Source organism: Ciconia boyciana, chromosome 6 (assembly GCF_034638445.1).
Source record: "Ciconia boyciana chromosome 6, ASM3463844v1, whole genome shotgun sequence".
Lineage (NCBI taxonomy): Eukaryota > Metazoa > Chordata > Aves > Ciconiiformes > Ciconiidae > Ciconia > Ciconia boyciana.
The window spans coordinates 7,490,129-7,509,332 of record NC_132939.1 but is presented as its reverse complement, the minus strand read 5'-3'; the positions used below and the strand labels follow the sequence as shown (position 1 = coordinate 7,509,332).

At 38.0% G+C, this 19,204-nt stretch overlaps 2 protein-coding genes across 7 annotated transcripts in view; one reads left to right on the top strand and one right to left on the bottom strand.

Annotated features, from left to right (window-relative positions):
- The window catches only part of METTL15 (methyltransferase 15, mitochondrial 12S rRNA N4-cytidine), a 99,532-nt gene extending 80,770 nt beyond the window's left edge, over positions 1-18,762 (bottom strand). The window contains exons 1-2 of one of the 4 annotated variants that reach the window (XM_072865095.1): positions 18,460-18,762; positions 16,096-16,375 (exon numbers count right to left, since the gene is read on the bottom strand). In XM_072865095.1, coding sequence (XP_072721196.1) covers positions 16,096-16,359 — 264 coding nt within the window. In that variant the 5' untranslated portion in view covers positions 16,360-16,375; positions 18,460-18,762. The other 3 variants (XM_072865098.1, XM_072865097.1, XM_072865096.1) reach the window with 3 other exon arrangements.
- Positions 18,462-19,204, top strand: part of KIF18A (kinesin family member 18A) — a 46,421-nt gene continuing 45,678 nt past the window's right edge. The window contains exon 1 of one of the 3 annotated variants that reach the window (XM_072865092.1): positions 18,462-18,583. The gene's annotated coding sequence lies outside the window, so the exon portion shown is untranslated. Of the gene's footprint in view, positions 18,584-18,799; positions 19,196-19,204 lie in introns of those variants that run through there. The other 2 variants (XM_072865093.1, XM_072865094.1) reach the window with 2 other exon arrangements.

Below are 19,204 nucleotides of genomic sequence, written 5' to 3'. Positions count from 1 at the left end.
GAAAAGTTGAATTGAAATGAAAGATATTTGATTTTATTCTATCTAGAAATTGGATACCTCCAGTAGTTTAGTCTCCTCAATGACTGTAAGGCAGATGGAAGCTTTAAGTCTTTACTGCTTCTTTCAAATTGAATAAGATGCTTTGAAATATGCTGCATTTTTCTATTAAAGAATTACTTTTATTGCTAGTTTCTAGGATAAATATATTTTGGTGACCATGTTCAAAATATCTAAGCATCTTCACAAATGATGAAATAGAACAAATACCTACATGAAAAAGTTACAGCCATAAACCTACTTAAAAGTGTAGGTTTTTAAAACACTTTAAATATATGCAAAACCAAATGAGTAGATACTTGGATGGAGAATAAGAGTACAACTGGGAAAACAGGAAGAACTGCTAGAAAAGGAGAGGAACTGGATAAAATCAAGGTTAAGAAAACAAAGGAAAAATGCATGAAGGAAGAAATCCTATAGGAAAGGAAGACAGCTAAGAATGAACTGCATCAGTAAGCTTTGCATTCCTAGGAGAAAGTTGATGTGAGGGAAATCTACAATCTAGAAAAACAAGAAAATCACATTCAAAGAACGAATTTCAGAGCTAACTGAATGATCGTTTCAGGAGAGAACAGAACACCTTCCGTCACTGCTGCTTTATATGAAACTGGGCTTAGCTGAGGACAAGAAGATAGGAAATGTGGAAAAGGAGTCCCTTAGGACACATCTTTCTGGTCCAATACAACATCCAATGGCTCCAGCAATTTTCTGTGGAGGACTATTAACATTGCTTTTATACAGCTGTAGCAGATGGTATGATTCACTTATCTCAAAATACAAGAGCTTGGGGAACCTGATGATATTATCAGGCATCAAGTTAGAACAAATAAAAGAAAGTGCCTTTCATGCAAATATTGAAACTATGGATATCATGTTGTGGGCAGAGGAATAATACTTGACACTTTTTTTTTTTTAAAGAGATCAATCAAACTTGAAAAAAGACTGTGCCAGTGATGTTACACGAATACAACCCTTAACTTTTTTTTTTTCCTTCCTTCCCCCTCTCAAGGATGTCCTTGAACTACTGTTGGAGCCTTAAAGGTAATGCAAGGTAGAAAAATAATCATTCTCTACTTCTGCCTTCTGTTAGGCTTCTTCCGTTAGCACCTGCTGCTGGGCACTGCCAGAGACTGGACACCTGGTCAGGGACACTTCTGATGTGAAGCAGTACTGCATTACTAATGGTCTTGTGATTTAGCAAGATCTTTAGATCTAAAGAGCTTAGGAGAGAGGAAAAAGTGGTCAAGAGAAAAAGAATTAATATGCAATTAAAGCATCTGCTACCTCCTCAAGTCTCTAGAAAGCAATTTTTCTTCACCATCCCAGCTTCAGTATCTATCACAGACAGAAGTAGCACAGACCATTTCTGAAAGTTCAAAAATGCTATCTCCAAGGTTTTAAAAATAAGAAACTCCGTTGCAAAGAGAGCCACCATCCATTCAAGTTTTCACTCCTCAATTCTCAGCTGGAACAAGCAGGAGTCCTACACAAAGCCAGTAAGGTGTGGGTTTTTTTAATCATGCAAATGATTTTTTTAAAAAAAACAAAACCTTGCTTTTCTCCCAAGACCCTGAGGTTGTTTTTTTTTTTCCTTAATGAAAGACAGACAGCTTCAAGACATGTTCTGTTCCCCCCTGCCCCCATACAGCTCTTTGCCTCCTCAAGCTGCATCATGGAAAGAAACACACAAAAGGAACTGAAGAACAGGAGGCAGAAAGGCTCCAATGATATTGGAAACCACTGCCATCACCTGGGGATGATGGGCAGGTGCTGGGATAAAGAAAAGTGATTTGTTATTATAGAACAGGGTACCACACAAGATTAACATTAGAAATGAAAACGAGCAAAATTGAAAATGCAATCTTCAGGTCAACACAAAAAATATATTAATTTAAGTTTATTTTTTAAGAAATTTTGCATAATGCTTACAAAAGTTCAGGAAAAGTTAAAAAAACACTCATCAGTGCTAATAGGACAGTTCTTAATGAAGAAAACTTTAAAAAAATCCTCAAAGGACTCTAAACATCTCTAAATCCACAGGCATGGTAAAGAGCATAATTACCAAATACGTGACCTAACAGAGGAAAAAAAATTCAAAGCGAGTACTATAAAAATCATAAAGAGGATAGTAAAAGGTAATGGCAATAAGCAGGTCTATTCAACAGAAACAAGATCTTAAAGCACACAAATTTTAACAGCAAAGAACAATTAATGTAAGTTGCTAAAAACAAAATACTTCAGTGGGATGTCAATCAGTAACACAGAGCTGACAACTGTGCTTTAATTAAATTTGAGACTGTTACCAATTAGTTAGTCTAGAGCACTACAGGCTTCATGCTGCCTATGACTCAGTGCACTGACTCATCCAGTAAAACTTTTCTTACACAAGAACTATCCAGGCACCCACAAAGATGCAAGATCAAAAGCAAAGTAGTTTCATTGACCTTCTTAGCAAAAGCCTTGTTTTAAATTCAGATGACCAAAAGTATATACTGACATAACTGCTCAAATAGGTTAGTGAAGGAGATAATTTCAGAAGCATTGTTTTAACTCCATTTCACATAAACAACTCAAAAAATCAGAATACAAGTAATGCTTTGTACAGTTGGAAGCTGAAGCAACAGATTTTAAATCTGCTTTTTTATAACCTGCTCAAGTAGCATTATTTATTATTAATATCTATCATTTTTCATTGAAAGACCGTGTTTTCTGCTGCTTTGTCCTGACTGATTTTAATAATTGGAGGTTGAAATTTTTCTATGTCAGAAGTAAGGTCTTCAGCTGATGGGGGGGGTGGGAAAGAGTGACAAAAAGTCTTCAGCCATTTCCCCATTCAGGGAAAAAAATATGTCTGCCTAGTTTTTAAAATTCCAACAACAATTCTACCATTGTACTAAGCAGTACTGGCATTTTCAAGTTCTGAAATAAAAAGTAACTGGACAATAATCCTAGGTGAAAGACTCTTCTAGGTGAAAGACTCTTCAAGAACGGGGGGGGGGGAAGGAGCAGTTCTGCGCTATTTTCTCATGTGCAAGTCTCCCTCTTCATTTCTCCCAGCACTGGTGCTTACTACGTACTTCCATAAGCCAATTTAACTTACCAACATGGCATAGAAAACTAACACAGAAGAAAAGGCTGTATTATTTCCTGCCATATCAGTGTGCTTAAGTGATTTGCAGAACACTCAGGGAGGGACAGGAGCATACAGGGAGATGGAGATGCATGGGGAGCAGGGAAGCCGGACTTGCCCCCTTCAGTCGCAGAAAGCCATGTCTCTGGCTTACCCATTCAGCCTGCCTCTTCCAGCCAAAGAATCATTCTTCTTGTAAGAATGAATCACCCGCTTCAATTTGAGTGTTATTTGCAAAAGCGAAGCGACATTGGAAACTGCAATATCCAACACTAATTAAAAAACGCACTCAGCTGACAGATGAACACTGGAACCTCTGCCACACAGCTCCTGTGTGATTCTCAGGAGGTCAATACACCAAGCAGGTAGATCACATTATTGGTTCCCATTTTTCTGGCTGTAAAACTCAGGAACTTTAGATCTGCTTCCCAAACACACTGTGACCTCACCAACTGCAAGTGGATGTCACTTCAATGTGTTGCAAAGCTCTAAACCAAATGTTTAACTCAACCTGCTAACCTCTTCAAAAAGGCAGGAACAGAGGCATTTCCGCGTAGGCACCCAAAGCATAATTTTGGTATTGATGCCTCTAAGTTCTGGAAAGTAGAAGCAGTATTACTGTGCTACATTATAGGACAGCTGTAAAGATAAATTCTGTGTAACAAATTTGAACAAATGAGTTAATTTATCTAGGAAGATAAACGTAATGATAATGTGTGAAGAACTCAAATGTTGTAGGGACATAATTCATGATACAAAACAAAAATCTGAATTCAAAGCAGAGTTCAAATAGTGAACAGCAAATCAGACATGTGGCCATGCACAAGAACAAAACAAAACAAAAAGCTGCTTATTCACTCAGCACTCTCTGACTATGCCTACCTTAGCAGGCCAGTGGAAGAAGATTCTCAAAGGGCAGAAAAACCATTTTGCCTGAGACCCTACACACATGCCAGTGGGATTTACTTCAGACCATTTCTACTTTGGTTCTTTAAGCTGAATATTTATTAACAGTTGGAGCACAAGGTGCACTCTCAGAATACATCTCCTGGCTCAGTCTGAAGAAAACCAGTTTGTGCACTGCAATGTGAACCATCTGCTTCAAGCAGGGACAATCAATTCATTCTCTCAAAAGCAGATTATTTGCTAAAGAACGGAAATGCTAATGCAGATGAACCCTATATTGTGCTAAAAACAAAGTGTTTGGGGTTTTTTAATGTAATTTTTTTTAATGTAATTACATTTTAAAATGTATTTTTTTAAATGTAATCTAAAAGCATTTTCCAAAGGAAGCTCACAAAATACAGAAACAACTGATACCATCTGGAAAACCTTTCAATGCCACAATTGTAAGTGACAATTAAACAATTCAGTTATCCTCTACTGCATTATTAAAACCCTACACATTGGCAAACAGCGGACATAAATGATATCTGTCATGCCAAGACACATTTTCATATATTTTGTCTACTCTTTTTTAATACTTATATGATGCTCCAGTCAACCTCCTTTGATAGAGTTAAGATTGGATACAAAATACAGACCACTGTGTAATACAGACATTAAAAAGTTGCATCTGTACAAACAATACCTGTTCAACCATAAACCAATGGTTAGACCGGTAGTTGTACAAATACAGTCTTGAGTTTAAAAGAAAAAAAAAAAGTATTGTTTATACATTTGCTGTAAAAAAAAGATCACTCTTATTAGTGCTTCCCAGTATAGCAACTACAGAAATCCAAAAATACTGCAGAAAGTCATCTTACATGCTACTTTCCTTTCTATAGGCCAAGAAAGCTGTTAAAATATTTGTGCTATAGAAATCCAGTGTACTTAGCGTTTCTTCACATTTTTATTATAGTAGATCAAAATGTATAACCATTTATTCTAAGCCATTCTCAAAACATCTGAAGAAATTCATAAACCAAATTATTTTCAAAAATTAAGGCAAACTTTTTAATGTCTCCCCAAGAAGTAATTAAAGTACAGCAGATCTTAATTACCTGACAGTCTGCAAAATTCTTCAAAAAAGGAAATCCAACCAGATCATGCCACCATGATAACATAATCCAGATGAGTCTGCAAATATCTTCTAAAGAAGACAAAAGTACTATAATACTAAGGAAAAAACCACACAACTAATTAAGTGCTAGGTGTGTCCAAGTAAGAGTTTACTACTTCAGAAATAAGTGGTTTACGTTCTACTAAGAAGGGCTTTTCAATAGGATACCATTTCCCACTTATAAGAAAGAGGTCACTTTGTCATTTTTATACCTTCCCTAGATAACTGTTTGCTTATAAATTCAAGGCCAGCAGAGGTCTGCATTCAGTCCTGCCGAACAATTAGTCATCTACAAAATTCTTTATTAAAAAAAGATAAATCCTCTCTACTCAGACAAAATATACACCATGTATGCTCACTTCAGACTTCACAATAGTAATCTTGCTGGTTTTAGTGAATGGCATCTGTCAAAACTTACAAAACGTTTAATCAGATCATATTTCTAGAACTATTTTTGCTAGAGCAAAAGTATTGATAAAAAGATTTATCCATTTGAGGTCATATTTTTCTCCATGATGTTAGCATTTCAGTCACCAAAATACTAGCAGATAACAGAACTACCCATGAGGAAACAAAGTTTCTATGAATCTTTCTCCTCTTCTCCTCTGTCGGGGGGTGCACTTACTGCTCTGCTAGAAAAGGTGACATCTGTTGAAAGAACATACCTCACGTAAGCTGAAAGATGTGCAGCTTCTCAAAGCCATTTAACAAGGACTTTAGACTAATCTTAAAAAGCAAAGTCTAACTACCTACCCCTGATTAATTCCAAAGCATACATCTATAATTATATCTATAGCACAAAGCATATATCTATAATTATTACATTTTTCAGTTCTAAGCACTGCTTCTTCAGTTGACTCAAGATGCGGCTTATGATGGACAAGATTCCTGCATCCTCCCAATTTATCCCAAATCTGTTTATTGTACTTATCATTATGCCCTAATACATACATACATCAACCGTGCCGAGAAAGGATTATCCTTTTATTTTTGCAGAAATACCTAAGAATTGGTCTTTGATTCCCATTAAATATACAAAATTTAAAAGGTATACTTGTTTTATATGCCTGCCAAAAGGCAGGGCTTTTAAAATTATTCTGAATAAAACAAATTGTAAAAAAAATGTTGGTACGGTGAGACATGCTATAAAAATTTGTTACTTGTGGAATCGCAACAGATTTTTTTAGTAGAGAAACCTCCTTTTAGATTAATGCTGGAAGGGTTTTAATATTTCTCTAAATAAATTAAGAAACTGTACACACTCAAAGTCATAGCTGAAAAAAATTATTAAAACATACACTTTGCTGTTGTTCACATGCAAATAAGAAAAATTATCCTAGAAATAAGAAAATGAGAGGTCAAAGATAGTCCAAGATATTCTTACATTTTTATCAGGATATTTTTATACCATTGCAATTTAGTAAGAAGCATTATTTAGATTTTAGCATACTAATAACCTTTCCTCCCTCTTATGAGAATTTAAAGTATTTTGCAAAGATGTTCAGTTTCATAAGGTAAAGCAGACATACCCGTTTTTAAACTAGACAGTACCTATTTTGATTCTTAATAATTGTTTCAAAATTATTGCTGCACAGAAGGGAAATTATTATTAAAAATCTAGAGAACCACATACTGTACACAGACACCTAGATACTCTGAAGGCCCTACCTCCCATTCTGAAAGAGTTGCAATTTGCGTTGTTACTTCTATAAGGAACTCCAAAAATGAAAGATGACTTACTATTTGAGTATATGTTCTAATGTCATCTCAACTTCGATCAGTAACAAAATACTGCCATGTTATAATATAAAAGTATTTAACAGTGAAAAAGGAATTAAAAAGGAATTTCTGGAAAATAAAAACATCTGTGGCAAAAAGTGGTCGAGGTTACCCTGTAGAGCAAAGCAGTCATTTCAAGTTTCCCTGCAGCAAACTTCAAAATGTTGAAGCATATGCAAGGTAAACAAGCTTTCCAAAACTCTGCACCTACTACCAAAAAGGTGATGTTGATAACACTGCTATGAAATGTATGAGCATCTACATTGTACAGGTTAAGCCACAGAGGCACAATTCCCATCCAGACGTTGCTCAAGTATACAAGACCTGAACTTGACAGTGAAAATATTATAAAGGGATTAAAAGGTCTTATCTTTATGACATCACCTGCCAGAAAATAAAGATGACAAAAAAAAAAATCTTATAGTTCTGTAATTTTGCTAATGGTAATATACTACACCATACAAACCATTTTTTCCTGGTATCTCCTAGAGAAAATAAAGAAGCAAATAAAGTACATGGCAAAAAAGAATTTTAGCTGCAAGCCAAAAATATCTCTTATCAGTTCTATACAGTATATGTCTTTCAGCTGTGTAAAAAGTTATCACATGCAGTTTTAAAAAATAAGGACTGATAGGTGGAACATAACTGGACTGAAATTTTTTCCAAAAGCACCTTTGAGAGAATGTATGAAATGATTAAAAAGTTGTTTACACTCCAAGTCTAACAATTTACATTACAAAAAGAAAGCTAAATAAATATTTGGCATTTTGTAGGAAAACAACCTTCTCACATAATCAATTATATTAAGTGCAATATAAAATTATTTTCCAGTACTGGTCTATTCAACAATTCAACATAATGCAACCATTATTACTCATTTTTCACATTCATCTCATCGGTACACTAACAGAGGATGCTACTAAATTATACTCGTATACAGCTGATACATCTGTAAGATCCCTGACTAGGTCTGCATATTCAAGCATTTCAGTAACTTGCATTCTCTACCAACCATCTCTACATCATTCCACACAGAAGGGAAAAAAGATTGTTATGAATATGATATTCTGAAGCACCCATCAATCATAATCACTCAATAGCCTCACAATTAATTTCAAATATATTTTTCTTCACAAGGGTTCAATTTTCTGATTACAGCTAAATATGAACCAGCAATTTTATAGGCAAGATACTCCCTTCTTTACTTACAAACATTTTCTGTATTAAAACATAAAAAAAAGGAATGTTACCTCTTTCTTCTTGTTGTTTTGCCTTCTTCACTTATTTTCTAAGACTGCATACCTTAATTTGCAATCTTGATTCTACAGAACATACTGGAATAGTTCACCTGTAAATATCTACAATTCATCTTGAAATACATGACGGCTTTCTCAGTCCTCAATTGTAGGTCCTTCACAGAAGCCTGGCAAAAGCCCACGCGCTGGTAAACCACTCTAATCCTCGCACGTCCAGACACAAAGGGAGCCACGACCCAGACCCTCCAGCCTATACCAAGTGGCATTCCTTGCCTAGTGTGGAACCTGCCAGCCGAACACTGCATTTCATGTAACTGAGTGAAGCATCCAGAAAGATTACTGGGAGCAAATTTTTTCAATGCAACAGAACACAGATGAGCCCTTTCCTCTTTTCCCCTCAGATCAGGGGTAAGAGAAGCAAACAAAAACCACCACCACCTGCCTTTGTCACCTGCTTTTAGACAGCTCTGGCAGGCCTTGCTTCAGTATGCATTATTTACTTTACTCATTTTCCCAAGAGTAATGTTGTCCGGAATTAGATTTAATGACTTTATGACTCAAGCACGCCATTATGAACATTTCCATAGGAAATTAAAATTTCAATGTCTGAATGACTTCAGCTAATCACTAGACTTAGCAAGATGGAGCCGATTTCCTTCAGCTACCTCAGAAGAAACTTCTTTCCTCAGTTATAACTGAGGAGGTATTTAAGATGCAATTAAAATTTTACAAAGGCTCAACTGAAAATCTAATCCAGTCTTTAATATTTATGGCTAGACAACCCAAAAAAACCATGTACACGTTTCTGATAAGTCTTGGCTGCCAGGTGCCTACAACAATCTGACATTAGATAATACAACTTTTGATAAAGAGGGAGCTTGAAACAATATTAGTTGATTTCAGTGTTTAATACACAATTATTAAAAAAGTATTTTCCCAAGCTGCTGAGCACCAGCAAACACCACTGGAACTAAGATGATGTGCTCAGAAACTCTAAGAAGAAGAAAAATAAAATTTAAAAAAAAATCAGACTATACATTTGGGTGACTTCAGATACCCATTAATTTTAAACATCAGATTTGGTAGTTTAACCTCTTTAATTATCTCTCTATGCAGAATACGCACCTGTGTTTTACTACTCGGAACAGGATTACCTTAAACAGAAAGGCAAGAAAGTAAGGAAAAAACCTGCAAATATTTCCTGTATTCCAACTGTGATCTTAAACCCCTAGTAATATTTTGTGTGGTAGAAAAAGCCTGTGTTCCTGTTTGCAAACTTGAATTCAAATATTTAATAAGAAAGCTTAGCCAAAAGGCTGACTAAATAAGACACACAGTACTAGATGGGGAGGAAATGAGTAGCTACATATATTAATTATCACCCTTTCTGGGATCACAGGCTCACTCAAGTTAAAATTTAAAGGGCTTAGATTACTTTCTGGTGAATTTTATTAGTTTTCCCCAAGAGGTGCAAAGACTAATGCTGTCACAACAGAAAAGGAGAGCATATACAGCATCATTACAAGCTGAGTCACCCGAAAGCATTGAATCTTGCTTTATTATAACACAGCATCTTAAATAGTCTCCTGAAGCACTACCATTTGTTATGCGATAGAGTGATAACAGCAAGCTAACCCAGTATTACAATAAAATGAAATCTGGCGCATCTGCAGAGTTGTTCTCAGTAGGCAGACCAAGTTCCCTTGCTGGTCTCTTTGGACATAGCAGCTGCAGACTTCCCTTCCTCTACTGCAGTAGAAGAAAGATGCAGAAGAAAGTTGGTGAGAGCTGTCTTGTTGCTGATGATACCATTTAGATATGCCTGCTGAGCGCCATGCTGCAGGTGGGAAGAGGAGGTGGTCGGGCAGATGTCCAAGAATTACAACCAAAAGATTCTTCCCTGTGCAGCTGTAGCCATCAACTTATTCTTCCCCCCGCCCAAGTTTTTTAGTTACTTTCTCTCCAAAGAGCAAAATCTTGAAGTATAAAAAAAGTAAAATCTGAAGGGACTTCTTCACCATGCCTCATTTGTATCTTGCCATCATTCAGATCCAATACATGAATATTTTTCATTTCCTAGTACCACAGTCTAACTACACAGCAGCATCAGCTTCAAAACAGAGAACAGATGTGCAGTGCTCTCAAATAAATTGTATGTGTTTTACTTCGTCTGTCATTAGGGAATTTATGATTCTTCTATTTTTTTGGGACCCACTACAGAAGACAGCAAAGCAAGTAACTTCAGATAATTAAAGAGCATGACTGGACTTTCTCCACGCCCTCAAGTGACAAGCTGTTCATGAACACCATCTCCTGTCTTTTTTTCTTCCCTGTCCCCTTCTTTCCTCTCTCATCTTGTGATGGAACTCACCCGGACACAGATACTGTAGAACTTGTATGACATTTGCTGGCATCCCATTGTTAAATAATATTCCTTCTACCTTGTTACTTTTTTATTTAGACTGTTTGTCACAGCAGAGAGCAATCGGTTATAAGTTAAGGAACTTAAGCAAATGGGGTCTGGTTTTCCAAATCCCCATGTAGACACTACCATCATAAAAACAGGTAATATTATTACTTTACTTAAAATTATTTAAATTACTTTAAATAATAATAGATATTTGAGAGACTATCTTAAGACATATCTTAATCAAAACTGTTTTGAAAATATTTTCAAAATATTTTATGCACATTTTCATGCACTACCTTCAAATGCTAACCTTCACCAAAAAAAATCCCTTTTAAAGTATGATTTTAGCCAAATACTTTCAACAGCACTCTCTATCTGATGAGATTCCATTTAACAAGTTTCCTATTACACACCACAGAAAATGAATACACTTTGCATAGGTATGCACTCTACACACATTATTACACATCTCCTTACACAGCTGTGACCTGAAAACTGGCTAGTTTCTTTTGTATATTCACAATATACACAACCAGGAAATCAGGCAAGACAAGAGTGACTGAAAGGGTATACAGGAACTACATGATCAGCTGAAATAACTCTCAATACCCACTAGTAAAACTAAAGTATCATGGAAAAAGTGTGTTCTGTAATTCCCAGAATCTTTTCAGAATCTCTCTATATTAATTTATTGCCTCCTGCAAGTTCCAGTATCTTTCTTCCTGTTTTACAACAACGGCTTATGTTTATCAGTCACTATATAAATCACTGTGCTGCTGCCACAGAAAAACTAACCATACAATTTGCATATGGAAAGATATTTTCAGCATGCTTCCCACAAAAAAAAAAAGTTGTTTCTACAATACAAAACACTATATAAATCTCTTGCTTTATGTCATTGGGCCTACTTTCATTTTACAAGTCTAGTGAAAAATAGGTTAAAATGATAAAAAGTTATATGTCCATGGAGTGCTGTGCTTTTCCAAACCAAGTATTTCAGCATTTATCTCATTATGTAATTAATATTCCATGCCAAACTTGGTATTTTGGTTGCATCCTACAAAATACCTCATACAACTTGAGAACTCAGAATTAATTTTTCCAGGTCCCTTTTCAATTCCTGTTTATCTTGGACACCCTGCAGAAAACTTCAATTTTGAGAGCCTTTAGTGTAAATGGGTTGTTCCAGTTATAAATTATTTGCAGATGGCTTTGGAAGTACTACGATAAGTACACTGGCCACCAACATAGCCACATAATTATTTATACACCATGATACTTGGAAACTCTTCTCACAAAACAGAAGTCTACTCTGTAGGGTGCTGTACAGAGAAAGGTTATTTTTGTCCTTAAGACCTTACATTCAATATAAGCCAGAAAAAGAAAAGGAATACTGACATATGGACAAGGATATAAACAAACTAAGACAACAGCTTCAGAACAATGGACTCTGTTTTCGCACACCAACAGTCTACCTCAGCTTCCTTTGAATGTCAGCTATTACTTGACTAACTAGCTCTGTGGAATAGGAAGGAAACCACTACACTCCAGATCAACAACATCCAACAGTGGCAACAGAACTTCAGGAGGTGAAAGGCTACTGTCTTCAAACTAATTGCAGAGCTCAAGCAGCACTTCAGTGACAAAAGACCAATGTTCGACTGTCAGCAATGTCTTATGCTTCCTCTTGTTATTTTGGAAGGCCATGCTCATACCCTCTCTCAGCTGAAAAAGAATCATTTGACATTTGGATGCATGAAAATAGTAGCTATCCTGAGAACAATGCAATATATACCTGAAAGACTGAAAGGAAAGCTCATGGCAAAGCTGGATGTTTTTAAGAAATACCTGTCTCTTTCTAGAAGCTAGGTATCACACATTATTTCCAAGACAAAGAGGATACCCCCTTCAATGAAAGCTGGGTAGCAAAAATAATCTGAATAGTTTTATGAAGAGTCAAAGAGGATACCTCCACAAGAAGTCCCAGCTAACTCAAGAAGATGTCTGACAAGATCTGTTTGGGGGAAATTAACTGCCTTATTTTTTTAGACACAAATTAACATAATGAGATACAAAGATCACCTGATATTAACTCCATTTCTGATGAATCACTTAAACACTGGAGAAAACTAAATGGTCTCATTCTTTCTCACCACAAGTTTGACCACCTACCATTTAACTTACAGATATGAAAAAAAGCACTTCCAGAACTATCACAAACCAAGTAATACTCCTAGAGCTTACTGTATCTCCATTTTAGTCTATTCTAGATCATATTTAACACAAAACCATAGATGTAACCAGATACCAGATTACAGGCTTCCCCATAAAGTCTGAGTAGGGTATAATATTTCTTTTTGCTCCAGTTGGAGTTTAAATATTATTCATAGAAGTGTGCTGTTTGTGCTGGAGCATTATCAAAATAGTTTCCTAGAGCTTTGCAATCTGTAAGAACCTTTGTTATAAGACCCCCATAAGAATAATTAAAAGTTCAAAGTTTCACCTCTGGCATTCATACTAGAACTCACTGCTAATGAAATTATTTTTGGTAACACTATAGCTGTATGATGTGGAAGAGATCCACATCTCTAGGTAAAAGGCAAGTGACTATTGCAAAGGAAAAAAATAGGAAAAAGTAGGGTGCAAATTGGGAAAATGTGCTTCTGGATGTCCAAAGGCATTGAGTCTGAAAATATGCTTGGTTCTTCGCTACCTTTAAAGTTTAAGAGAACAGAGAAAACTCAAGCTGCCCAGACAATTGCAGAAACACTGGTCGAGTACGCGTGAAGAACACTAGTGGACTGAGAAGACTAAAATGTAGTTTAGTCAATACAGTAAACTTAAAGAGGAAATTACTTGTGTGGGGATTTACTGCAACAGACTTTTCACCGAGGAGAAGTGAGGTAGATCGGTAAAAAATAATTTGTACAATGTGCTTCAAAGACAGGACTACTACAGGGACTTTGTAGAAACAAGCTCTAAGGCAATAAAAGAAGATTCAAAGATAAGTGGAAATACTATTGCTTAAACCCCTGACAAACAGATTCCACAAAGGAGACAGTCAACAAGAATATTCAATAGGAGGGTACTAACATCTTTATCTCAGCTGTGACTCACTCTTAAGTAACATTTATTTTCTTAGGAACCCCTACAAGTAAAATGAAAACCCCATTCACTGACCAAAACCATAGGGAGAATGTTGTCTTTCTAATTGGATTTTCTTTATATTGGCAACTCCTTGTCTTAGGACACAACAAGAAATAGAGGCCCAAATCAGCTTTTTTATAACAAAGAATGTAACTGTGTTAAAGCTGAGTAAAGGAAATCTTCGTGGGCAAAGGAGAGAAGAAAGCAGAAAAACAAAATCCAAGATCAGAACACTACCATCCCTGCCCACAAAATAGTGTTCATGGACTATAACCTTAAAAATGTCATGACTATAACTTTGAAAATGTAAATTGATCCAACAGTCCCAGTTCTATATCCCTTTTAACAGAAACTGTACCACCATTCATGTCAGTGAGAAACAGTCTCAGCCTTTGTTTAAAATTTCACTGATGCTTACTCTAGCAAAACTCAGTTGACACATTGCATCCTCTTGCACACTACTTATTTTCAAAACTTCAGGCTTCAGAAAGTGCTGCAAATATATGATTTAGTCTGTCTTTAAAAAAAAGAAAAATGGAAGTGCTGTTTTCATTTTCAGTTATGCTAAAAAGGTGAGTCATATTATAAATGCTTCTGTTCAAGATAGCACACTTGTTCTCTCTTATGTTTGTTATTAGAGGTTCACCACTAGCTTAGGAATCTGCAAAACCGTGTATACACAGACCTGAAAAAATCCTACCCCAATAATAAGCTATTTTACATTCATAAATATTTAAATTCTCAAAAAGCCTTCAGGGACAACAATAGTTACTCTCCACATTTTATAACCAGGAATAGTTTATTTTGCAAGTTCTGTCCCCAAATAAGTTTTTTGATATCAACAAACACAGTTTAATAAACAGTCCACCCACCAGCCTTTTCTTAATTCTTATTTAAGTAGAAACTTACACAGCTGGAAAAATACTTTACATATAGTGTCACAATTTATATGTTCATTTAATGTGTGAAAATCTCATAATAGTTCTGACATCTAAATGAAATCTGAACTCTAATTCATTACATATTTCACTAGGTTAGATATCTTCAACAGTAGGACACATGCAATGTGTATGTCACAATAATTACACTATTCAGATTCTCTCTGGTTTTCAAAACATTTCAAATGATACCTTATCTTCCAAACTAAAGTAGTTCTCTCAAGGCAATGCAACAAAATTTGACCGCAATTTTTTGATCCCTGAATCCACCTCAAACTCGCTATATCCCTTTACCACTGTTGGATGATGCTGGTTTTGAGTAAAACTAAACATACACATAGACACACTTTGAACTTTCGACTTCTTTATGTACCATTTCAGTCTTTGTAGTAAAACTATGCATTGATAAGCCTAAACTAATAAGATCCTATGAAGCTAACAGAAAAAGCACTAAAATCACAGATGAAAGCATCTGAAATGTGAAAATCATTTAAGCATTTAAGTTGTATAAGAAAACCTTTGAACTTAATATTGTATTTAAGACCTCTCAGGTGAAAACTATTTCACTGTGTAACATTTTTATAAAGGGAGTGTGTAACAGTATACCTACACTGCACACACCAGTACGATGTAGATATATCAACACTGTAGTGTAGGGAGACCTGAGCTAACCCAGATACCAAAAGGAATCTACTCACTGTACTGTAGCCAAATAAGACTACTTGTAATACGTCCACATTACTGATGCTAAACCGTTTCTGGTTTAACACAGTCATTTTATAACTACAGTACCCCTACAGTGCACCACACTATGCATTGTAAGTATATCCTAAGGAAATATAGTGCCTCAAACCACATGAAACCATGGAAATAAGTATCTCAGAACAAGATATGATCATGATTTTTAAAACCTACATACTTACTACCTCTTATAAAAAAGGAAGAGAGCTCTTCACAAATTGATGACATAACCATACATGAGAACTCCCTGCTACTATTAGTAATTAACACAACCCTAGAAATACACAAGAGCAATCCAGAAAGACAAGCACAAAAGCAAGAGCTTATTCAAATACTTACTACAGTTTTAACAAATACTGCTTATTTGGGGATTCAGGCATATGGATACCAGGTTTTTATTATTTTAAATATACAGCCTTAATGTGAATTGCAAAACAATTTAGAAGCTTTAAAAGGTGCAACAGAGTCTTAAAGAGCATCCCTTTATTTCTCTAAACAAGAGGTACCCTAGACTACACAAACTCTTCTGCTGGACTGCTACTGAATCACAAACATTAATTAATCATTTAACTCACCTGGCCTGGCTGGGGGGATAAGCAATTAACAACCTCCTCCAGCATCACTGGTATGTGCAATCTTCCAAAATTATTGTTTTCTGTACTTTGAGGAATCTCTTCAGTTTCACATTTCTGGGTGGTTTGTTCCTTTAACTCACAGTCAGAAAGCTTTTTTGCTGAAGAATGGATCCGTCTGGCCAAAGTAGCCACATTTATCGAATTCAGTTTTATGTTGCGCGGAAACAAACATTTGTAAACTTGGCACAGACACTGAGATAACATTTTGGAGTTGATCAACCTAGAAAAACAGTAGATGTTGGGAATTACTTTGAAACTAATATTTAAAACAGTAGGTTTGTTTAAAAAACAAAGTGGAAATGCTGTAAGAAAAACATTACACAGCCCAAGATGGGTGGTTTTATAGATATGTCATGTCAGCAAAAAGTGAGAATCTCTTACTTTAACTTGTTTTCAGAATTTTCAATGTCATCTACCAATCAATCATATTCAAGAAACAATGGTTTTCTTTTCATAAGGAACACCTTTCTTCCTTTTCATTGCCAGGACTCTAACAGAGTTACAATGTCCCAGAGATGCTAACATTAAATGACTAACCAAATCTGAGCACAACCAGAACAGTGACTTTACTTTCAAATTGTTCCCCTCCATTTTGTCAAACACAATGAGACACTTGCTCTGAATAGTGGCACTCTGGTTGCCAAGTTTTCCGTATTTCTACTTAAAATAGAAACAGACAAATAAAATACTGTAACCGTATTTAAAATGGTGCTATAATTTAGTGTTACACATGTAGTAAATATAGGGTTTTCATCAAGCATTACATCTTGCAATACCAAATACTTCGAGAACAACCAGAGGCAAGAATTTTCCACAGTATAACTAACTGAAATAATACTCTAAACCCTGGAAACATTAGAGTGATTAGCTACATAGTTGGTCTTTTAACTACATGGAGAACTGATGATTTTTTCCCCCTGTCCAACACACTCCAAAACTAAGTCAGTAACCTACTAGTAGAAGGCTGCATGACTTAAGCAAATTTTTACCTTCCATAAAAAAAAAAAAATTGAAAGTTTAACATAGGAGATAATAAGGCTTTATTTGTAAGATAATCTGTATTTCTTTATGGAGCTGAAACCTTCTGTAATGCTGTATTGCATAGTCTCTCCTGCCAGGCAGGAAAGTTCCAACCTTTGACATAAAACCATTCAAAAAAGTGTCATCCTACATTCATACCATTAACAGAAGGGGAACCTTATTTTAACTATAAGATTTTTATTATACACTTTGCTTGGATTTACCTAGCCAGAGGCTTTTTGTCTGCATAGATAAGAACATGCTGAGTTATCACCTCTGGAAAGTTATTCCCCTGATAATTTAAGCCTCAAATAGGCAGTATTTCCCATTACCTTAAATTTGGAAGAGTGTATGATTCTATAACCTTGCACAGATATACCATAGCCCTGAGGTTTTGTAACAAACTACAATGCCTCTACAGAAATTATTGTATGAACAGAGTGAAGACTCTGTTCATGAAGATCATCATCCAGCTCACACTGCCCTATGTTGGTATGAGCCCAGGAGATGTTGTTAACACCAGGGACACGAAACACTTTGCTTACAACCATCCTCATTCTACGCAATTGGGGATTTTTTTCTTAGAAGTGAGCAGAAAGCGTAGTTTCTTGCGGCACGTCTTAAGTGGCATTTGGGCAGAGTTTGAGGCAGCCGCCCGCAGAGCGGAACTTGCACTGAAGCGGACGGAGGCAACCAGGGAACAAAACCTCAGCTCCATTAAGGCTTTTTCCCAGAGGCGACCGGAGAAGCGGGACGCAGCCCGCACCCCGGCCCACGCCAGGCCCCGCAGTGGTACGGGGGAGGAAGAGGCTGAGGACTATTCCCCGCTCCCCACCCAGGCAAGGCCGGGACACGAGGGGCCGCCGGCAGCGAGAGGCCGCCTGCCCGCCCCGCCAGGCCCCGAGTGAAGACCCCCTCACCGCGGGCTCCGCCACTGCCCCTCAGCCCCTACTCCCGACAGCGTCGCTCCCCCACGCACACGCACGCCTCCCCTCCACCCAGGCCTCCCACTCTCCCCCGGAGAGGCTCAGAAAGGCGGGAAGCGCCGCACCCGCCCCACGGCACAGCTATGGGGGAGCCTCCACCTCAGCTTCACACCCAGCCGGGACCACCCCCCAGGGGGCTCCCCCCACCCCCAGCAGCAGACGCCTGCGGCCTCCATGGGGCGACACCCGCCTGCTGGCTACGGCGCAGCGGCCCGGCCCCGGGGGCGCCCGCACCGGCGGAGACGGCCAGGCCCCGGCGCGGGCTGAGCCGCGCGGCTGCTCGTCCCCACGCACTTACCCTCGGCGTCGTCGCGCTGCAGCGTCACAGAGACAGCGGCCAATGAGGAGGCGGGGGGGCGGGCCGCTTGTGTTTGAATTCGGCGGCCGGGGTTGGCGGCCGTTTGCTCAGCCGGGGCGCTGAGGTGAGTGGCGGCCCCGGGCGGGGGTCGGGCGTCCGGGCGGGGGTCGGCTCCGTCTGCTGTAGCCTCATCTGTGCCGTGGGGTCGAGCCTGGCGGTGGGCTCTGGGGGAGGTCTACCGGTGGTGGGGTGAGGAGTGAGTCGAGAGGGCTGGGTAGGGCTGAGCTGGGCCGCGCCGCGCCCCCCCCCCCGCGCTTGCCCGCCTCCGGCCGTTCCCTCCGCGTTACGGCCTCGCTGCATGGCCGCGTCGCGCTTATGCCAGGGGCCGTGGGGCGGCTCGGCTGAGAGAGGGCAAGCTTGCCCCGAAGCTGAAAAAGTGTCACCGAGAGCCTTTACCGTGAAGGTCGCTGTCTGCTGTGGGGAGTGAACAACCCTCAGTTATGAGCAAGGATGGCCCGTTAAAAGGAAATCTGGTTTGACGTCTCTGGGACATGTTTCCGTATCCCGTGCAAATTATGTTAATGTGAATTCCACTTTAACTGTCTCTTTAAACCTATGTGCAATGTGACTAAACTAATAACTTAGAGAACTAATAACCTAGAGAAAACAGACAGGCGGCTGCTCTGCGTTTTGCTGAAGGACAAGAAAACCACTGGCTTTGGTCTGCGGAAGCATGGTAGTTCAT